General features: G+C 47.5%; 2 protein-coding genes across 4 annotated transcripts; one reads left to right on the plus strand and one right to left on the minus strand.

Annotated features, from left to right (window-relative positions):
- Window positions 1–1,260: 1,260 nt before the first annotated feature.
- Window positions 1,261–13,645, minus strand: POLR3GL (RNA polymerase III subunit G like). The gene is made up of 9 exons (XM_032848148.1): window positions 13,573–13,645; window positions 10,374–10,537; window positions 4,389–4,556; window positions 3,945–4,074; window positions 3,030–3,098; window positions 2,629–2,685; window positions 2,310–2,383; window positions 2,066–2,179; window positions 1,261–1,762 (listed from the first exon to the last, which is right to left on the minus strand). Exons 3-9 carry the CDS (start codon window positions 4,512–4,514, stop codon window positions 1,676–1,678), a joined length of 657 nt encoding a protein of 218 aa, XP_032704039.1. The 5' UTR covers window positions 4,515–4,556; window positions 10,374–10,537; window positions 13,573–13,645; the 3' UTR covers window positions 1,261–1,675.
- ANKRD34A (ankyrin repeat domain 34A) lies at window positions 12,248–15,770 on the plus strand. 3 transcript variants are annotated; one of them, XM_032848146.1, is made up of 4 exons: window positions 12,248–12,352; window positions 12,526–12,732; window positions 12,834–12,897; window positions 13,271–15,770. In XM_032848146.1, exon 4 carries the CDS (start codon window positions 13,387–13,389, stop codon window positions 14,926–14,928), a length of 1,542 nt encoding a protein of 513 aa, XP_032704037.1. In that variant the 5' UTR covers window positions 12,248–12,352; window positions 12,526–12,732; window positions 12,834–12,897; window positions 13,271–13,386; the 3' UTR covers window positions 14,929–15,770. The 3 variants fall into 3 exon arrangements, with proteins under 3 accessions (XP_032704037.1, XP_032704036.1, XP_032704038.1); XM_032848145.1 differs by lacking the exon at window positions 12,834–12,897; XM_032848147.1 differs by lacking the exons at window positions 12,526–12,732; window positions 12,834–12,897.
- The last annotated feature ends 1,629 nt before the right edge of the window (window positions 15,771–17,399 follow it).

The following is a 17,399-nucleotide window of genomic DNA, read 5'->3' on the forward strand; positions in this document are numbered from 1 at the left end:
GACAGGTCCCACGGCCCCTCCCCCACCATTCTACTCACCTAACACCTTGGAGAGCTAGAAAAGGAAACAGAACAGTCACCACAAATTGCTTAATAACTCTGGAATGTTCTCTTTCTATTCCTGCTTCTTTCTCTGTTCTCTTGGCTGCCTCTACCTTAATACCAATTACCACAGACAAACCAGGCTTTCAAGGTGCTTTCCCTCAACGGAGTCACAGCCCCTATTCATTTTTTACAACAGGGTCAGAAATACCTAACAGGAGATTGCCAGTCACTATGCCTGAAGATGGCTGGAGAATTTCTTGAAGGTTCTCTTCCATCCCCTCTTTATAACTTTCAAATGTTTAGTAGGGTCGCTATGACAGCATGCCAGCTATCTGTGCCTGCCTCCTTATTCAGTCCCTATTCTGGACACGCACCTCGCCCGTGACCGTTGCATGGCAAGTGGCTGAAACCAATCAGCTCATCGAGGGCTTCATGGGAAGCCAATCAGAGCCTAGGGAAGTGACCTCACCCCAGGGAGAGCTGTGTGGGCGAGAAAGCATCTCTCCGAGCTGTGAGTGTCCCTAAGTCACTCCCCTCCTCCCCACCCTCTTTACTTCCTGTAAAGCAATACCGCCCACCCCCTCTACTCCAAGAAAGGAGTAAGAAAGGCTAACTAAATTCCACAAAGGAAGAATCAAAAGAGAAACTGCAACTCAGCCACAAAGCAGCTTCCGGAAGTGGAGAATGGGGGATCCCTTTGCACAGACCTAGCTTTCAATGTGGGGTCCCCAGGGGCCTGGAAAAGGGTGTGCGATGACGAAGAATCAGCACCTCCTCCCCACTCCCTCCCTGCACCTGGCTTTCTTGACTCTCTCTCGCAAAAATAGCTGCAATCTTTCCTTGTAAACAAGGCTAAGATCAAGGTCAAGTGTGGGAAAGAGAGGGCCCATGTCCCTGTGAACACATGTGAAAAGAGACAATCCCCAGGCGTCCCATGGCCCAAGGACCAGATGCTCAGATGCCAGCTTCAGGGAAAGGGCTGTTCTCTACTACTCTCTCTGCGCGCCTCCTCGATGAGTTCCTGACTGTTCCCTGGCAGGGCTAGATTGGGAGTATGTGTCCCACCAATGGAGTGGGAGGTGAGGAATAAAGGACAGGAAGGCTGTGACCCCCATTGTGTCACAGTGGACTCTGATGCGTAAGGAAAGAATGGCCCAGCTAGGCACTCCCTTCTTTCCTCCAGGCCTCTCCCACCAGGCCTTACCCTGAACAGAGAGACGGATGAAAACATTTTATTTAAAAATATAAAGCTGGTCTTATTCCTCCTAATTGCACACATCCCCAATTATCTTTCACTATAAGAAAGTGGGTGGGAACATACGTTCAGCTGTCTCGGCTCCAGCGACACCAGTGTTTCTTTGACCCTCCTTTCTTTCTTCCATACAGTTAAGCCATTGGTCCTTTGCCCTTTGCCCAAGCTATCAGAGGTGATACACGGAAGGCAGGGGGGAAGGGTACAAAAGAAAGCTAGCTGTCAGCATTGTCCATTCCTATCCCCAGGGCCAAACAGTTCAACTGGGCTCTTAGCAAATGATCTGCCTGTCCAAAAACCAAATAATAGGGACAGTTACTCTCTGTATCTTAAATAAAAAAAAGATCCAAAGGCCCAGGGTGCTGTTCAGGGTCCTTTTTCAGTATATAGCCTCATCCATATTGTCATCACTGTCACCCCCAAAGTCCTCTCCATTGTCAAAATATGACATGATGTAATCAGTTTCCTGAAACAGAACAAATAGAAATCCAAGTCAGGCTTGCTTTCGGCCTTTTCCTTCCTCCCGGTGTGTCAGGCCCCTCCACTCCCCTCCCCACGAAACCATCCCGGGCCTGGGAAGTCCCTTCTGGCTGCAGTTTGCTCTTGAGAAGACCCTAGGGACACATGAAGTGGAGGGCACAATCCTCTGGGGCACATCTCCTTTGGCTCTCCAACCCTCTAGAGAAAACATCGCTGGTGGATGGAGTCGAGACCCCCACAGCTGATGAGGAAGACACGGGGACTGAGGGTGGAAGGAGAGCCCCTTCACCTCTTCATGTTCTTCTTCATCATACTCCTCTTCTTCTTCCTCTTCCTTCTCTTCTTCTTCTTCTTTCTCCTCATCTTCCTCTGAAGTCACTTCTTCCTCCTTTTTCTCCAGGGTCTTATGTGGAGATGAGCAGAAGGAGAAACTCAGACTCAGCTCAGAGAAGGGAAAGAGAGAAGCACACAGAGGCCAAAGGACAGGCAATGAGTCCAGGGTCCAAGTGGTCTCTATGCACATTTCCCCTTACCTCTAGTTTCTGTATTGTTTCTTCCTTATCTTCTGTGTTCTTAAGGGGTCTCTTGGGGATTAGGATGGTGGTCCCTGGTCAAGGAATCAAAAGGTGAACGAACCATCAGAGAGCAAACTTCCTTATTAGCTTTCTACCCCACCCTCTCCCAGAGATGATGTCACTCTGCTGCCCTCATGTGGCCACCATGGCATCCAGCTACAATAGTGGGTGGAGTGGGTTGGAACTGGAAGGGCAGGCAAGACCACCAACTGCCTCCGGGGCCCTCCAGCTGGTGAAGGAAATGTCTCTCCTGCCTCCTTTTCCCAGATACACTCACGTTCCTTTTGTAGCTTCCGCACTCGGATCTTTAGCTCCCGGGGTAAACGTCGCCAATCTGGGAACAGTGGGAATGTAAACGTCAATAAGACCCTGCCTGGGGTCTCCTATGAATAACTGGTTTTAAAAGGAGAGGTAAGAGACAGAATAATGGTGAGGAAGGAAGGGGTTAGCTGGGTCATAGTTACTTAGAACAAAACTGTGTCTTGGAAACCTCCAGAAAGCGGGGCTATTTAATAGGTTTCCATGTAGAGTCAGAGAGTGTTTTGGAACACATCTTGGGCTCCAGTTTGTAAATACTGAATAGAGTGGGGGGTGGGCTGAGAAAGGTGGACAGGTTGGTGGCTTGTGGCATCTTGAGGATTTAAAAAAGGGCAGTAAATGAAAGGGCCCACCACCTACCAGGGTTCCAGTCGATGGCATTGTCAATCGGCCCAGACATCTGGTATTTATCTGAGTAACGCTCCACATCTGAGGGGTCAGAGGCCAAGGGTCAAAGTTTTATCCTTTCAGAGCCCTAGAACAGGGTTGTTCCTGAGGGCCCAGCCCACTCGATACTCAGGCATTGTCTGTTCCTTCACCCCAAACCCAGAACCCAGGGGGTCAGCTTTCATGAGGACCTTCAACATTCTTCTACCTTGTCCCTTGGTCACCCCAAATTATAATATCATCTCCCTTAACCCAAAGGCACAGCCATGTTGAGAGTTATGGAAAGGAAGGGATACTAAAGAGCAAGAGATCAGGGTTTCAGTCTTCTCTGGACTCTTTGTGAAGTTAATGGGTGGGGGTGGGGGGTGGCTACCAGGCAAGTCTTTCATCCCTCTGAGCTTCAGCTTCTAAGGCTTTCGCTGGAAAGCACTGTTTATCAGTACCCTCAAACACTGCACTTCCACACCAGCTGGTAAATATCCACTATCCCAAGCCTCCCAAATGACTCCCTTTCTCTGGTCCCTCCTGGTCTCCCTGACCTCTCCAGAATCCTGCTAACCTTAGGAGGGCTTCTCACACACCCAGCATCAGCCTCCTTTCTGATTGTTTGATGCCTGTAATATCCAACCTGTCAACCATGTTGATATATTCCCTTTATACCTATGAAATGAGCACAGTGATGCTTAATCTCCTACTGTCGTGAGACTGTCATGAGACTCAGAACAAACCATGGATAAATTTCAAATACAGGGGTAATTGTTATGATCTCCCCAGCTAAACAGTCAGCTTCCTGTGGCTCTTCTGGCCTCTCTGGCCCCCCAGTGGTGCTGTGTACAGGGCACTACTCATGAAAGGCATTCAGAACATGATGCTAGCATTCCAACTGACCTCTCTTCGGGACAGCTGGCCGGATGAAGTAGGGGAGCTGCCTCATGGCCCCTCGTAGCTCCTGCTTCAGTGCCAGGACATACTCCCCTTCCTCTCCTGCGGGCAGAGGCACTGGGCGGAATTCCAAGGGCTAAGGAAGCAGGGGCAGTGGTCAGTTCAGGGAAAACAAAACAAACACTAGAGTACAAACCTAGAATGGTCTCTCCTCCCAATTCAATCCAATGTTCCCACTGACCAAAAAAACCAGAGAAAAATGGGGGGAACAACACAGCATTTTGAAAGATGGGGAGCTGGGGGTATAAGAAACTACTTTGCCTGGACAACATCCCATGTGAGTTGAAAGCATAGAGACAGGAGGGGGCAAGCTGAGTTTTATGCTGGCCCATGAGGAATCCAGGCTCATATACAGTCAGCCAGGGGCACACAAGGGGAGAAGATACTCACAGGGAAAAGTGGAGAAGGCTGCAGGGTGGGTGGGGGCAGAGCATCCCCCTTCCCAATGCCCACAGCCTCCATGTTGAAGGTCAGCTGGCCCCGGCCACGACCCCGGCCCCCACCCCGACTGGCCATGGTGGAGGGGGCCTGGGTATTCAGTGATCCAGTGAGAAAAACCTGATAAAGACAAAAACAAAATGAAAAGTATAGTAGAATCATGGGAAGCCAGAGAGGTACAAGATACTCAATCTTTTCTCCTTAGGACCCAAATAGCCAGTGTAATTCAACATATTTTGATGGGGTAGGCTGCACTGTACCAGGCAGGATATTTTCGGAAGTACAGACATGGATGAGACATGGTCCCACAGGATAGATAATTGCAATATAGTGTAACTGTAGAACAAATGGGAAAGTGGGGGTGCCTGATGACTCAGTAGGTTAAGCGTCCGACTTGATTTCAGCTCAGGTCATGAACTCACGGTCATGATCTCAGGGTCATGAGATGGAGCCCTGCATTGGCTCCTTGCTCAGTGGGGAGTCTGTTTGGATTCCCTCTCTCCCTCTGCACCCTCCCTTACTCTCTCTCTCTTTCTCAAGTAAAAGTTAAAAAGTGCGTAAGTGATTAGACCCTTGGCTACTGAACTCTGCTTCTTGTTATCGATTTTGAGGGGTGAGTCAGAGGCAGATAGGTTAGAAGGTAAAGTTACCAAATGAAAATGAAACTTGCAAGAAATGATATTCCAGTGACAAAGAGCACACCTAGCACTCAGATCTTGGTTTCCAATACCGTTTTCCAGCAAAAGGAACATCTTTTTAGAAAAATGGCTGATTCTAGGGCTTGGGCAGAAAATATATAAGGGGAGCCGGGAGCATCTTCTAGTGCCAGAAAGAAAAGAAGTACTCAAAACAACAACACACATACATACATTGGTGGGGCTATTTCAAAAGGGCCTAAGAGTCAACTGAAAGAGCTCCCAATGACCAAAGTTGGAAGAATTTGAGCAATAAAATAAAGTAGTATTAGCTTATAACCCCAAAGTATAAAACAAATATCCATGAGTCTACACTGATATAAATAAATGATTAAGTAAGTTAATACATGGGGGAGAAAAGACAAACTTCTCACGTAGAATTCTGAATAAATTATATAGACTCTACCCTGAAGAGGGGAGTATAACTTTCCACTCCCTAAGTGTAGACTATATATAGGGAATTTTGTCTAATTCAGCTTAGGAAAGGGGAGAGTAACTCTATAGTGGAGAACGTGGACAAACACTACTTCAGTCTGGTGACCAGGTCAACATCAACAATGTTAAATTATGTTGCTAGTAAGGGTATATACCCTTAATAAGATGGGAGAAGGGAGAAATCTAGGAAGAATGGGATGGTGAAATGAGGCTTAATGAATCACAAAGTCTCAAATTTGGAAGAGCTCCCAGAAATCATGTATTCATTTATTCAACAAATAATTACTGAGCATTTACTATATGCCAGACACAGTGCTAGACAACGGGGATCAGAGTGAATCCTCTACTCTAGATATGTAGACTTCCCCTGATAGACCATATTTAGTAAATTTTTTTTTAAGTAAATTGTTATATAGTTTCTATTTACCCATCTTTAGTAAGAGGATTGCTTATCTCACTTCACAAGTTATTCTATTTTGGGGTATTTGTTCTTCAATTAATATCCAACAAATACTCTAAACAAGAAATATACGGCTCAACAAAAATGCCCTAGTTGGTGAAAAAAAAAAAGATTTAGAAATATGTATAAGGTTATCTATTTTGTCAAACACACACATATACAATTTTTATATATACATATACATTTATGATGAAAAAAAAAAGTTGTTCTTGAAGGATACACACCAAAAATTAATACTGGCTAATCTGAGGTAATGGGATTTGTGGGGCTTTTTTTAGGGGGGGTTATGTATATTTTAAAGTTTGTTTTCTATACTGAATATTGTTTTTTAATTTTTTATTTTATTTTTTTTTAAGATTTTATTTATTTATTTGACAGAGATCACAAGTAGGCAGAGAGGCAAGCAGAGAGAGAGAGGAGGAAGCAGGCTCCCTGCTAAGCAGAGAGAGGGATACGGGGCTCCATTCCTTGAGATCATGACCCGAGCCGACGGCAGAGGCTTAACCCACTGAGCCACCCAGGCACCCCTGAATATTGCTTTTTTAATAAGAGAAATAATTTAGGAATATAGCAACAGAATAGTAGATGAGATTAATAATATGTAGCAGGAAGGAGAGGGTGGAAAATGTGTGTCTGAGGAATTTGGAAAGTTTTAGGCTCAGCAAAAAATGTGAGGAAAAATGGCTGTCAGTTAATAGATTAAACTGTGATTTGATTGAAAGAGCATATTAAGGGGCACCTGGGTGGCTCAGTCAGTTAAATGGCTGCCTTCAGGATCAAGCCCCACATGGTGCTTCTTGCTCATCGGGAAGCCTATTTCTCCCTCTCCCTCTGCCTGGCTGCCTGCCACTCCCCCTGCTTGTGCTCTCTCTCTCTCTCTCTCTCTGCCTGTCAAATAAATACATAAAATCTTAAAAAAAAAAAGAGAGAGAGCATATTAGGGGAGAACGGATGTCTCATAAACACTAGAGAAGGAGAATGAATTTGTGAGCATGTCTTCAGGTCCTTTCAAGGGAAGGACACTCTAACCAATGGTTTAGGTTTCTTTCCACCTGACATACACAGTTCTAGCAGTGGGGATGGGAGCTGGTTTGACTGCAAAGCAGTAAGGAGTCAAGAAAAGTTTGTGAGCTTTGAGGTTAGACAAATCAAACTCTATTTCTAGACACTAACCAAGTGACCCCCAAGGATATGGGGTAAAAGGAAGACAATATTTTTACTTAACTGAGGCAATATACTTGTGATTGGAAAACTATAAACTGCCCATCTCTACCAAACTCAGGTCAGGAAGCTACAGTGTGTCTCTTCTATTTAAGATTGTGATTGAGTCTAACTTCTTGGGGATATTTAGGTTATTCTATAATCTGGACCCAAACTGCTTTTCCTTATAGTCAACCCTCCCTAGAGGTCATCCTTGTACTCTCCTTCTCCCAACAACATCTCATATACATGATACTCACTGTAGTAACTGTATTCTGGTGGAAATTATTAAGCAGGTTTCAACAAAACATACAGAAAACCCACTACATCAAATTCCAGAAAGGCAGTACATGTAGTGGTTAAGAACAGGGATTTGAATTCCAGTTCTGTCATTTCCAGCTACACAACCTCCAGCAATTAATTTAATATCTCTAAACCTGTTTCCTCATCTACAAATGGGAACAATAATAATAATAATAATACCATCTTAATTCAGTCAACAAATATTCACTAAGTGCTTGCTATATGCCAGGCACTATTCCAAGTGCTAGGGATATAGCAGTGAGCAAAACAAACAAAAACTGCTATGCCCGTGGACTTGAAATGGAGCTTACATTCTCATAGAGTTACCAATAACAAATATTTCAAGCGATGAGACTGGGTGGAATGCCGAATGGGGTAGATGTGAACAGAGAAAAGAAGAGATCCAGAGACTGAGGCCTAGAGCACTCTAATATTTAGGATTTGCTATATTTATCATTAATATGACAAGGAGTTAACCATATATATATATATATATATATATATATATATATACACACACACTCATGGAAATGAGTACTATATGAACTATAGTTCTATATGAACTATATGAACTCATGGAAATCCAAATGAAAAAAAATCATACCAATAGAAAAATGTGCAAAGGACATGAATAGGTAATTGACAGAAGAATGGTTAATAAAACCACTCTTCACCTATCAAATTGACAAAGACTTAATAAATAGTCAGGCTGCCAGTTTTTTTGACATGGACCTTCTTATACCTGATTGGAAGGATTGTGTTTATACACAGTCTGTCAGGGGAGCAATTTGGTCATTTGAATCGACAGCCTCTTAAATGTTCATATCCTTAATCCAATAACCCTACTTAAAAAAATCTGTCCCAAAGAAATCATCATATATATAATCAGATTTGTAAATACAAGGATGGTCATTATAGAGCTATCCATGGGATCAAAACTTCTGAAATAACCTAAATGGTCCAATGAACAATGAATGGTCAAAAAAAATCGAATATCCATTTTAGACTATTATATAGAAAGAAAAATGACTTCAAGTAATATTTAAAAGGAAAAAAGATGGGTGCCTGGGTGGCTCAGTGGGTTAAGCCTCTGCCTTTGGCTCAGGTCATGATCTCAGGGTCCTGGGATCGAGGCCCGCATCGGGCTCTCTGCTCTGCGGGGAGCCTGCTTTCTCCTCTCTTTCTCTATGCCTGCCTCTCTGCATACTTGTGATCTCTCTCTCTCTGTTTCAAATAAATAAAAATAAAATCTTTAAAAAAAAATAAAAGGAAAAAAATGTTCACAGTATAAAATGGAGAAAAACATGATATAAAATTGTATTTGTTGTATAGCCTGTTTTATGTAACATACACACACACGTATATACATATATATGTATGCAGAAAAGAAATTGAAAGGATAAATATTAAAGTAATAATAATCGTTATCACTAGATCATGGTCATTAAATAATAAGCATTTTGACTTATACCTTTATGTATTTCCAAGTATTCTAGAACAATAGGCATTTTGATTTACACCTTAATGTATTCCCAAATTTTCTAGAATAAATGTATATTACTTCTTTTATCAGAAACCATAAGGGATGGTTTTCTTTATTTTTAAGAATACTACTGGAATTCAAATCCATGTTCTTAATCAGGACAGGTCCCTCTCTTTTACAATGAAAGTGAGGAATGCATTACGTTGAGCTATATATTTGTCTAGAATATTTGTTGGATATTAACTGAGGAACAAATATCCAAAAATGGAATGACCTGCGAAGTGAGAGAGGGAGTCCTCTTTAAAACAGAAGCTGGATAACAATTTACTGAATACAGTTTATCAGAGGAAGGATGCACATCTAAAGTAGAGGATTCACTGTGATCCCCATTGTCTAGCATATGTCTGGCATATAGTAGGTGCTCAATAAATATCTGTTGAATGAATGAATACATGATTTCTGAGAGCTCTTCCAAACTTAAGACCTTGTGATTCATCAAGTCTCCCCTTACCGTCCCACTCCTCCTAGCTTTCTCCCTTTTCTTGACTGTGGGAGCAATTATATTACAAGCCACTAATTTAAGATATCTTAATTAGATATTGTGTTGTATTTTGTCTTTTATTACTTGTTCCCCAATTACGTTAGGAGTTTACATTCTGCTTTCCCAATCCATTCGATTCAATTAACCTTTATTGGGCACTTGCTATTAGTACAAGAACCTGCTTACAAAACCTTATATTCTCAGAACAGAAACATTAGAGAGCCCACTAAGGGCTCTAACGGAGATATGCATAAAACACTATCGTCAGACTGGGGAACGGTTAATTCTTTAGGGGAAAAAAAAAGAAGAAAAAGAAGAAGGAGAAGGAGAAGAAGAAGAAGGAGGAGGAGGAGGAGGGGTTGGAGGAGGAGGAGGAGGAGGAGGAGGAGGAGGAGGAGGAGAAGGAGGAGGAGGAGGAGGAGAATGTAGTCCAGGAAAGCTACAGGTAGGAGGTAATATTTCAACTAAGTCCTGATGGATAACAGGAGTTTGTCAGACTCTTAGACAAGGGAATAACAGGAATAGATTCCAGGGAGGCTGATGCCACAGCAAAGAGTCAGAGATACAAGAGTGAGCATTCCTCACTTTGTGCTTTAATCTCTCTCCTCTATGCACGAAAAGAAAAACTGCAGTTTTCTGGTATATAATCAGTCCAGCAATGGGAGCCCTGGAGAGAAAGGGAAAGAAGAGTAGGAAACTAGAGGGGGCTAGATCCAACAGGCTGCGGGAAAGCGTTGTCTATTTCGCAGCTTGGCCCTGGTGAACTAGTTCGGGAGATGTGGGACAGAACCAGGTCAGGGCCACCCGGACCGAGCCTTACCTGCTGCCCCTCCCCCACGCGGAGCCCACGTCGCAGCCAACTTGAAATTTGCTGGTCTTCCTCTAGCTGGTGGCGCTGTAGGTCCGCCTCTCAGAGCTCCCCATTGGTGAGTTCTCCCGGCCAATCTAGGAGAAGACCAGGAGGGAGATCCGCCCACTTGAAGCCTACGAAACGTAGGGAGGGGGAGAGTTCAACCTGAACCCGGGCTTGGGAAGCCGCCGGCGGCGCGAAGGAAGATGGGGCTGCAAAATCAACCAGGGGTCGGTTTTTTCCGACCTCATCTCAGATGGGGGATCTGCTGGCTAGCGAGAGTCCGCAGACGGAACCTGACACTTAGATCTCACCGAGGGACTCTGTTGAGGAAGCTCCCACAGAAAAATGAAACGGTTGTTCGTTAGGATCAGTCTTTTTGTGACTCGGGCTTCACAGCCTGGCCCCTCCATTACTCCAACCTTCCCTCTAATCCTACACGGCTTCCCTCCAGCACCACCAATGAATACCTCTTTTCTATTTTCCCCCTCTTTGTGGGTTGCTGCCATGTCTATGAGAAGTTGGGAGGAAAGTTTGGGGAAGGAAGGATTAGGAATCAGAGAACCAGAGTTGGGGCAGGACAGGAGCCCAGTGTTTCCTGCATTTTCGCTTGCCTTTCAGTTCTTCCTAGGCCTTGGTGGTGGGGGTGGATGGGAGGTGGTGGTGGAGAGGAATCCTACTTTCATACACACACACATACACACACACACACACACACACACACACACCACAAAAACAACCCCAGAAATGGAGAGAGAAAATAATTCAGAGTGGTGATAAAACCTAGGAGTCAGTCAAGACTGTCCCACATGTCTGAGAAAATGGCCCTGGGAGTGAAGCCTCTGGACTTGGAAGGCTACAGGTGTAGTGGCAAGTGCCCAGTCTTTGGAAAAGGACAGAAACAAAGCTGTGAGGCTTTGGAGAACTTGCTTAACTTTAGTAAGTCTCAGTTTCTTCATCTATAACAAGAGATAACAAGGAGATGCCTATCTTACAAGATTGTTCTGAGGATTGGAAATAACGCATGTGAAGTACTTAGCATACAGCTGGTGTCCAACAAATGTAGCTGGTGCAAATGGGTAGCTTCCCTGCAATATTTCTCCCCCTCCTTCTCCAGAAACACTATTTTTAGTATCTTGTGTCTGGTGGCTTCCAGTCTGAATTATATCAGGTGAGTTTTCCAAATCCTTGGGATTTTTTCCTCATCTTCCACTTCCCCTCATGCCTTCCAGCTGGACACAAACTCCTTCCTAAAATATGCAGATGGAAGCATGGTAACCATGGAGACAGGGCAGGTGGCAAGGAGAGGCAGAGACAGGCAGCCGAGAGACCGATTACGATTGCGACAAATAGGCAGAGAGAAGACTTAAGGAGCAATTGGACAGAGACCCTCAAGCAACCTGGAAAAATAATGAGTCTAAGCAAGACTGAGTGTAAAGAGATGCAATGAGAAAGGGATGTATTACAAGGTTCGCTCTTCTCTCTGCCCCTTTTCTCTCTCCCTCTCACGCTCCAAGAATATGGGGAGGAAGGCATCTGGGAATGCTCCCTGGTGTAGCTAAAAATGACCCAGTATATCCACTCTCCTCATACTTATCTGAGGTCTGTACAAGGGATCTGAGGTTCAAGTTTACGTGTGCTGTGTGTTCCGTTTGGGCGGAGGTGGAGTGAGGATGTACCACTGTGCCTGGCTCCAGTTCTCCCTGACATGTAAACTACAAGAAGGCAGCCAGATCTCTTGCTTCTCTCTGCGCAGTATGGACTCCGGCTGTGGATCTCAATCGCCTTTCTCCGCCTCTGCACAGTGTGCCATTTGCTGTGTGTGGCAGGTCAGAGTGGGCGCATAGGCGCGCATAAACACACCTATCGCGGAGAATGGGGCTCTGCTCAGCGAAGAATTGGGATGGTCCCAGTTTGAGTCGCGGAGGAGTCTCCTAAGAAACATTTAGGTTTGTTGGGGCTGAGGGGAGGTCGGCTGAGCAAGAGAAGTCAGGATTGGAGCCTCTAGGGTTTGAGGCTTTATGTGTGCATGGGTGGGGGAACGGTTTGGTGCCCAACGCCCCCACCAGCAGAGACTAGGCTATAAATAGCAAGGCAGAGCTCCGCCCCCCCCCCCCCCCAGCTTCTCTCCTCCCGAGCCGGCGCCTTGCCCGGGGCGCACCGGGAGGAGGGACCAGGATTCGGTGCCCGGGCGCAGATACTGACACCAAGGGAATCCGAGTGCCCCTCCCCACGCCATGTGGGCCCCCGGGAACCCAGCTCCGCCACCCAGGCTGCCCCATGGCCCTGGCCTCAGTCCTGGCCCGGCGGAGATCCTGCGGAAATTCAGGTATCTATTTGGGCGCACAGCCTGGGAGGGAAAGAGCAAGGAGTGATGGGGAACATAGCAGGGGCAAAAGAAACCCCCCAATTCTCCCCCACCCGTTTTAGGTCCCAAACGCAAGCTGCTTCCCTCCCCCCATTCAATTTTTGGGGCTGTGGCAACCTAAAAGAGGTTAGGAATGGGAATTATGTGTGTGAATGTATGGGTGCATGTGTGTGGGTGGGTGGCGTTCAGCATCCTAGAAAGGGGTATTCCAAGTGCGGATAAGAAAAGGGGGATGCTGGAAAGGTCTGATAAGCCGTGGGGTGAGGGTGGGGTTGCGGTATCCTTGCGCGTGCACGTACGCATTTGCACGCGCGCTCGTCCTTCAATGCGGGTGCACCCTTCCCACCTTCTCAGGCATGCGCTGGGGGGCCGGGGCGGCTCAAAGGCATGAGTTAGAGGAAGTACTAGTGCCGTGGAGATCTCCCCACGCCGTCTCCTTCCACCGGTGCCTCAGTTTCCTTGCCTGAATCCGTCAATAAGATCTCTCTCTTTCTCGCAGGGATTGACTTCGCCACTGAGCCCTCAGGCCTCCGCCAGCCACCACCCCCACGCCCCTAGACATCCTCGGCGGGCCCCAGTCCCGGCTCCATTGGTGCTCTCGCCCCTGCCGCAGCTATGCTGCACACCGAGGGCCACGCTCTTCTTCGGGCCGTGGGTCAGGGTAAGCTACGCTTGGCCCGTTTGCTTCTGGAGGGAGGCGCCTACGTGAATGAGGGTGATGCCCAGGGGGAGACTGCACTAATGGCGGCCTGTCGGGCCCGTTACGACGACCCCCAGAACAAGGCGCGCATGGTTCGCTACCTCCTGGAGCAAGGTGCAGACCCCAACATCGCAGACCGCCTGGGGCGCACCGCGCTGATGCACGCTTGCGCCGGGGGTGGGGGCGCCGCGGTGGCCTCGCTGCTCCTTGCCCACGGTGCAGACCCCTCTGTGCGAGATCACGCGGGCGCCTCGGCGCTTGTTCATGCCCTGGACCGTGGGGACCGCGAGACCCTTGCCACGCTGCTGGACGCCTGTAAGGCCAAGGGCACCGAGGTCATCATCATCACCACCGACACCTCGCCCTCGGGAACCAAGAAGACACGGCAGTATCTCAATTCCCCACCGTCCCCGGGGGTGGAGGACCCTGCTCCCGCTCCTCCTAGCCCCGGGGTCTGCACGTCGCCTTCAGAAATCCAACTGCAGACTGCAGGAGGAGGAGGAGGAGGGGGAGGTGAAGGAGAAGGAGCAGGAGGAGGAGGAGGAGGAGGAGGACGGGGGTTGCTGTCCCCTCGCGCTCAGGAAGAAGAGGAGAAGCGGGACGTATTCGAATTCCCTCTTCCTAAGCCCCCTGATGACTCCTCCCCTTCTGAGCCGCTCCCCAAACCACCCCGTCACCCTCCAAAACCTCTCAAAAGGCTCAACTCCGAGCCCTGGGGCCTAGTGGCCCCTCCTCAACCGGTCCCACCCACGGAAGGGAGGCCGGGGATCGAGCGCCTGACCGCGGAATTCAACGGCCTGACTCTGACCAGTCGACCCCGTCTTTCCAGGCGTCACAGCACTGAAGGTCCGGAGGATCCGCCCCCGTGGGCGGAGAAAGTGACGGGTGGGGGTCCTCTCTCTCGCCGAAACACTGCGCCTGAAGCTCAGGAGTCTGGTCCGCCTTCAGGGCTGAGGCAGAAACTGAGCCGCATGGAGCCGGTGGAGCTCGATACCCCCGGAAATATTTGCCCCGACTCGCCGGAGTGCAGCCGCTTGTCCCTGGAGCGCCGCCGATACAGCGCCTCCCCGCTGACCCTCCCTCCAGCCGGCTCGGCTCCCTCCCCGCGCCAGTCTCAGGAGAGTCTGCCGGGGGCTGTATCTCCGCTGAGCGGACGGAGGCGGAGTCCCGGGCTGCTGGAGCGGAGGGGCTCGGGGACGTTGCTCCTGGACCACATCGCGCAAACGCGGCCTGGTTTCCTGCCTCCGCTCAACGTCAGCCCCCACCCTCCCATCCCCGACATTCGCCCCCAGCCCGGAGGTCGGGCGCCTTCGCTGCCCGCCCCTCCCCAGGCGGGGGCGCCAGGCTCTCCTAGGACCAAACGCAAGTTGGTGAGGCGCCACTCAATGCAGACTGAGCAGATCCGCCTGCTAGGGGGCTTCCAGAGTCTAGGCGGGCCAGGGGAGCCAGGGCGCTGAGACGAGTGAGAGGAACCAAGGAGCGTAGGGATCAGGACCTTGATGGGACAGGTGGGAGAACCAGCTCACACACACACCACGGACATAGGGGTCTTTTGCATGTGCTGCTGGGCACGGTGCACGCACACATGAGTAAAAAAAGTGTCCACAAGCACAGTACTCTTATTCGCAGGGAAGGGTAAGTACTCTCTTTATTGGGCATATAGACACATGCATTCATGTCCTGGTCACTTCACATGCATATGGGAATACTTGTGTACCCAGCCATAGAAATGGCACACACAGGGCCACTTGTGCTAGGGCCCCAAGTGGGTCCCAAAGTCACTTGCATTCGTTCAGAAGCAGTAGGAAAACCCTACTTATGGATAGTCTCCAATCTCTTTGCCCTTTTGCAGAGGCAGTCCCCTGCTTTCCATGTTATGCCCTGCAACAGCCCGTTCATGACTTTGCACATCTACCCTCTTCCTGGATATCCCATCCCGTTGTGTAGGTCTTGCTTCTCTCTCCAGGCCTGGCTCCTTGTTCACACCCTGCTTCCAGCTCTAACCACTTTTCAGGATATCTTCTTCACCCTCCTTGGGATTTTCCTGCAGCAATCCTCAGCCTCAGTTCTGCTGCTACCCTTCTGGCTCTCAGCTTTACTTCTCAACTTCCTGCTTTTTATTCCCACCTTCCTCCCCCAACCAACACAGCAGGTTGTCTCATTTTCCCAAGGAGTGGGTCATGGGCTCTATGCTGCTCTTCTGTCTGAGCTTATGAACACCCCCACAGGTAGAAGTGGGGAGTAACCCTAAATCACTCCTCTCTCCACTTGACATATCAAATAAATGTGTTCAGAAGTCTTTGGTTTGTCACTTCTGCCTGAGGGTTTGGGGAATGAGGAATGGGGAGGGAGGGTGATGCTAACTATAGCTTTAATGATCTAGGGGATACTTAGAGGTTCCAGCCACTTCCTTGCAGGAGACCAACTGACCAACTGTGGTTGCAGAAGAAAAGACAAGTGTCCTGTGTCCTGAAGGTTTTAAGGCATTTGACAGGCTTTCAGTTCACTCAATCTCCCCTATGTCCATCCTTAAATTCTTTAACTTAAGATTTCTACAAAAGTACCTCCTACACAAATTACCTCCCACCACCAACAGATATATCCCAGTAGATCGACTGACCCTCTTTCAAGCTTCTTATTTCATGACCATTCCTAGTTATTCCTGGGGGTTCTAATTTTCATCTCATCAGGTGAATTTCATCCATTTTTTTCCACTTCTTTTTTTTTTTTTTTCCCCATTTGACAGACAAGAGATCACAAGTAGGCAGAGAGGCAGGCAGAGAGTGGTGGGGGGAACAGGCTCCCCGCTGAGCAGAGAGCCCAATGTGGGGCTTGATTCCAGGACCCTGAGATCATGACCTGAGCCGAAGACAGAGGCTTAACCCACTGAGCCACCCAGGCACCCCATTTTTTTCTACTTCTTTTTATTTTTTTATTTAAAATAAATTTAAAAAAGATTTTATTTATTTATTTGACAGACAGAGATCACAAGTAGGCAGAGAGGCAGGCAGAGAGAGAGAGGTGGAGGCAGAGAGCCCCATGCGGGTGATCCCAGAACCCTGGGATCATGACCTGAGCTGAAGGCAGAGGCTTTAACCCACTGAGCCACCCAGGAGCCCCTTAAAAAACATTTTTAGTTATGTGAGCTCTACACACAAAGTGGGGCTCAAACTCACAACCCTGAGATCATGAGTAGCATGCTTTTCTGACTGAGCCAGCCAGGTGCCCCCGTTTTTGTTTTTGTTTTTTTTCCTACTTCTGACTTTTCTTTCCCCATCCTGAGCCACTGCAGAGGGAGGAAAAGGAGAGAGAGAAAAGTAGTAAAACCTCACCTAGGTAAGAATGGCATGATGGTTAACTGACAAAGGATGTGTAGTATGTATCTGTGTGTGTATGTGTGTACAAGAGTAATCTGAAGAACCCAGCCTAACAAGTTATCGACAGGGTAACTGTCTTAATCTGCCCCTAGACTTCTCAGTTTTCTGCTTTCTGCATATATTCTTATTATTCCTCACTCTAATGGGAGGTAAGGGAGCAGCCCATTCCACTCTTTCTCTTGATTTCCCCCAATCAGAGTAGGTAAAATCAGAAAATTACCTAACGATGTGTGATATAACGAAAAGATCAAAATATTGGGAATCAAAAGACCTATGTCTGAACCCCTCTTTGCCACCTCCTAGCTTTAATTTTGAGCAATTTATCTAGCCTCTCTTAGTGTCCATTTCCTTATCTGTAAAGTAATAAAATCTAGTCGTTGTGATTATTAAATAAGACAATGCACTAAAGTATACTGCGCAGTGCCCGACATATAGTAAGCATATGGTCATTAAATGTATTCTTTCCTTGTTTTAGCTCCACCGCCCATTGCATGTGATCTTGGACAACTCCCGTAACTTATCTATTTCCTCATCTCCATCCATGAAATGAA

The sequence above is a fragment of the Lontra canadensis genome, unplaced genomic scaffold (assembly GCF_010015895.1).
Source record: "Lontra canadensis isolate GAN:19392208 unplaced genomic scaffold, GSC_riverotter_1.0 scaffold200, whole genome shotgun sequence".
Taxonomy (NCBI): domain Eukaryota; kingdom Metazoa; phylum Chordata; class Mammalia; order Carnivora; family Mustelidae; genus Lontra; species Lontra canadensis.

Excerpts from the sequence above, each read along its gene's own strand:
- POLR3GL (XM_032848148.1), bottom strand. The coding sequence starts at position 4,514 with ATGGCCAGTCGGGGTGGGGGCCGGGGTCGTGGCCGGGGCCAGCTGACC. Across the intron at positions 3,099-3,944 it reads GCCAGCTGTCCCGAAGAGAG|ATGTGGAGCGTTACTCAGAT; the intron begins GTCAGTTGGAAT and ends CTGACCCCTCAG. Across the intron at positions 2,180-2,309 it reads AAACAATACAGAAACTAGAG|ACCCTGGAGAAAAAGGAGGA; the intron begins GTAAGGGGAAAT and ends TCTCCACATAAG.
- ANKRD34A (XM_032848146.1), top strand. The coding sequence starts at position 13,387 with ATGCTGCACACCGAGGGCCACGCTCTTCTTCGGGCCGTGGGTCAGGGT.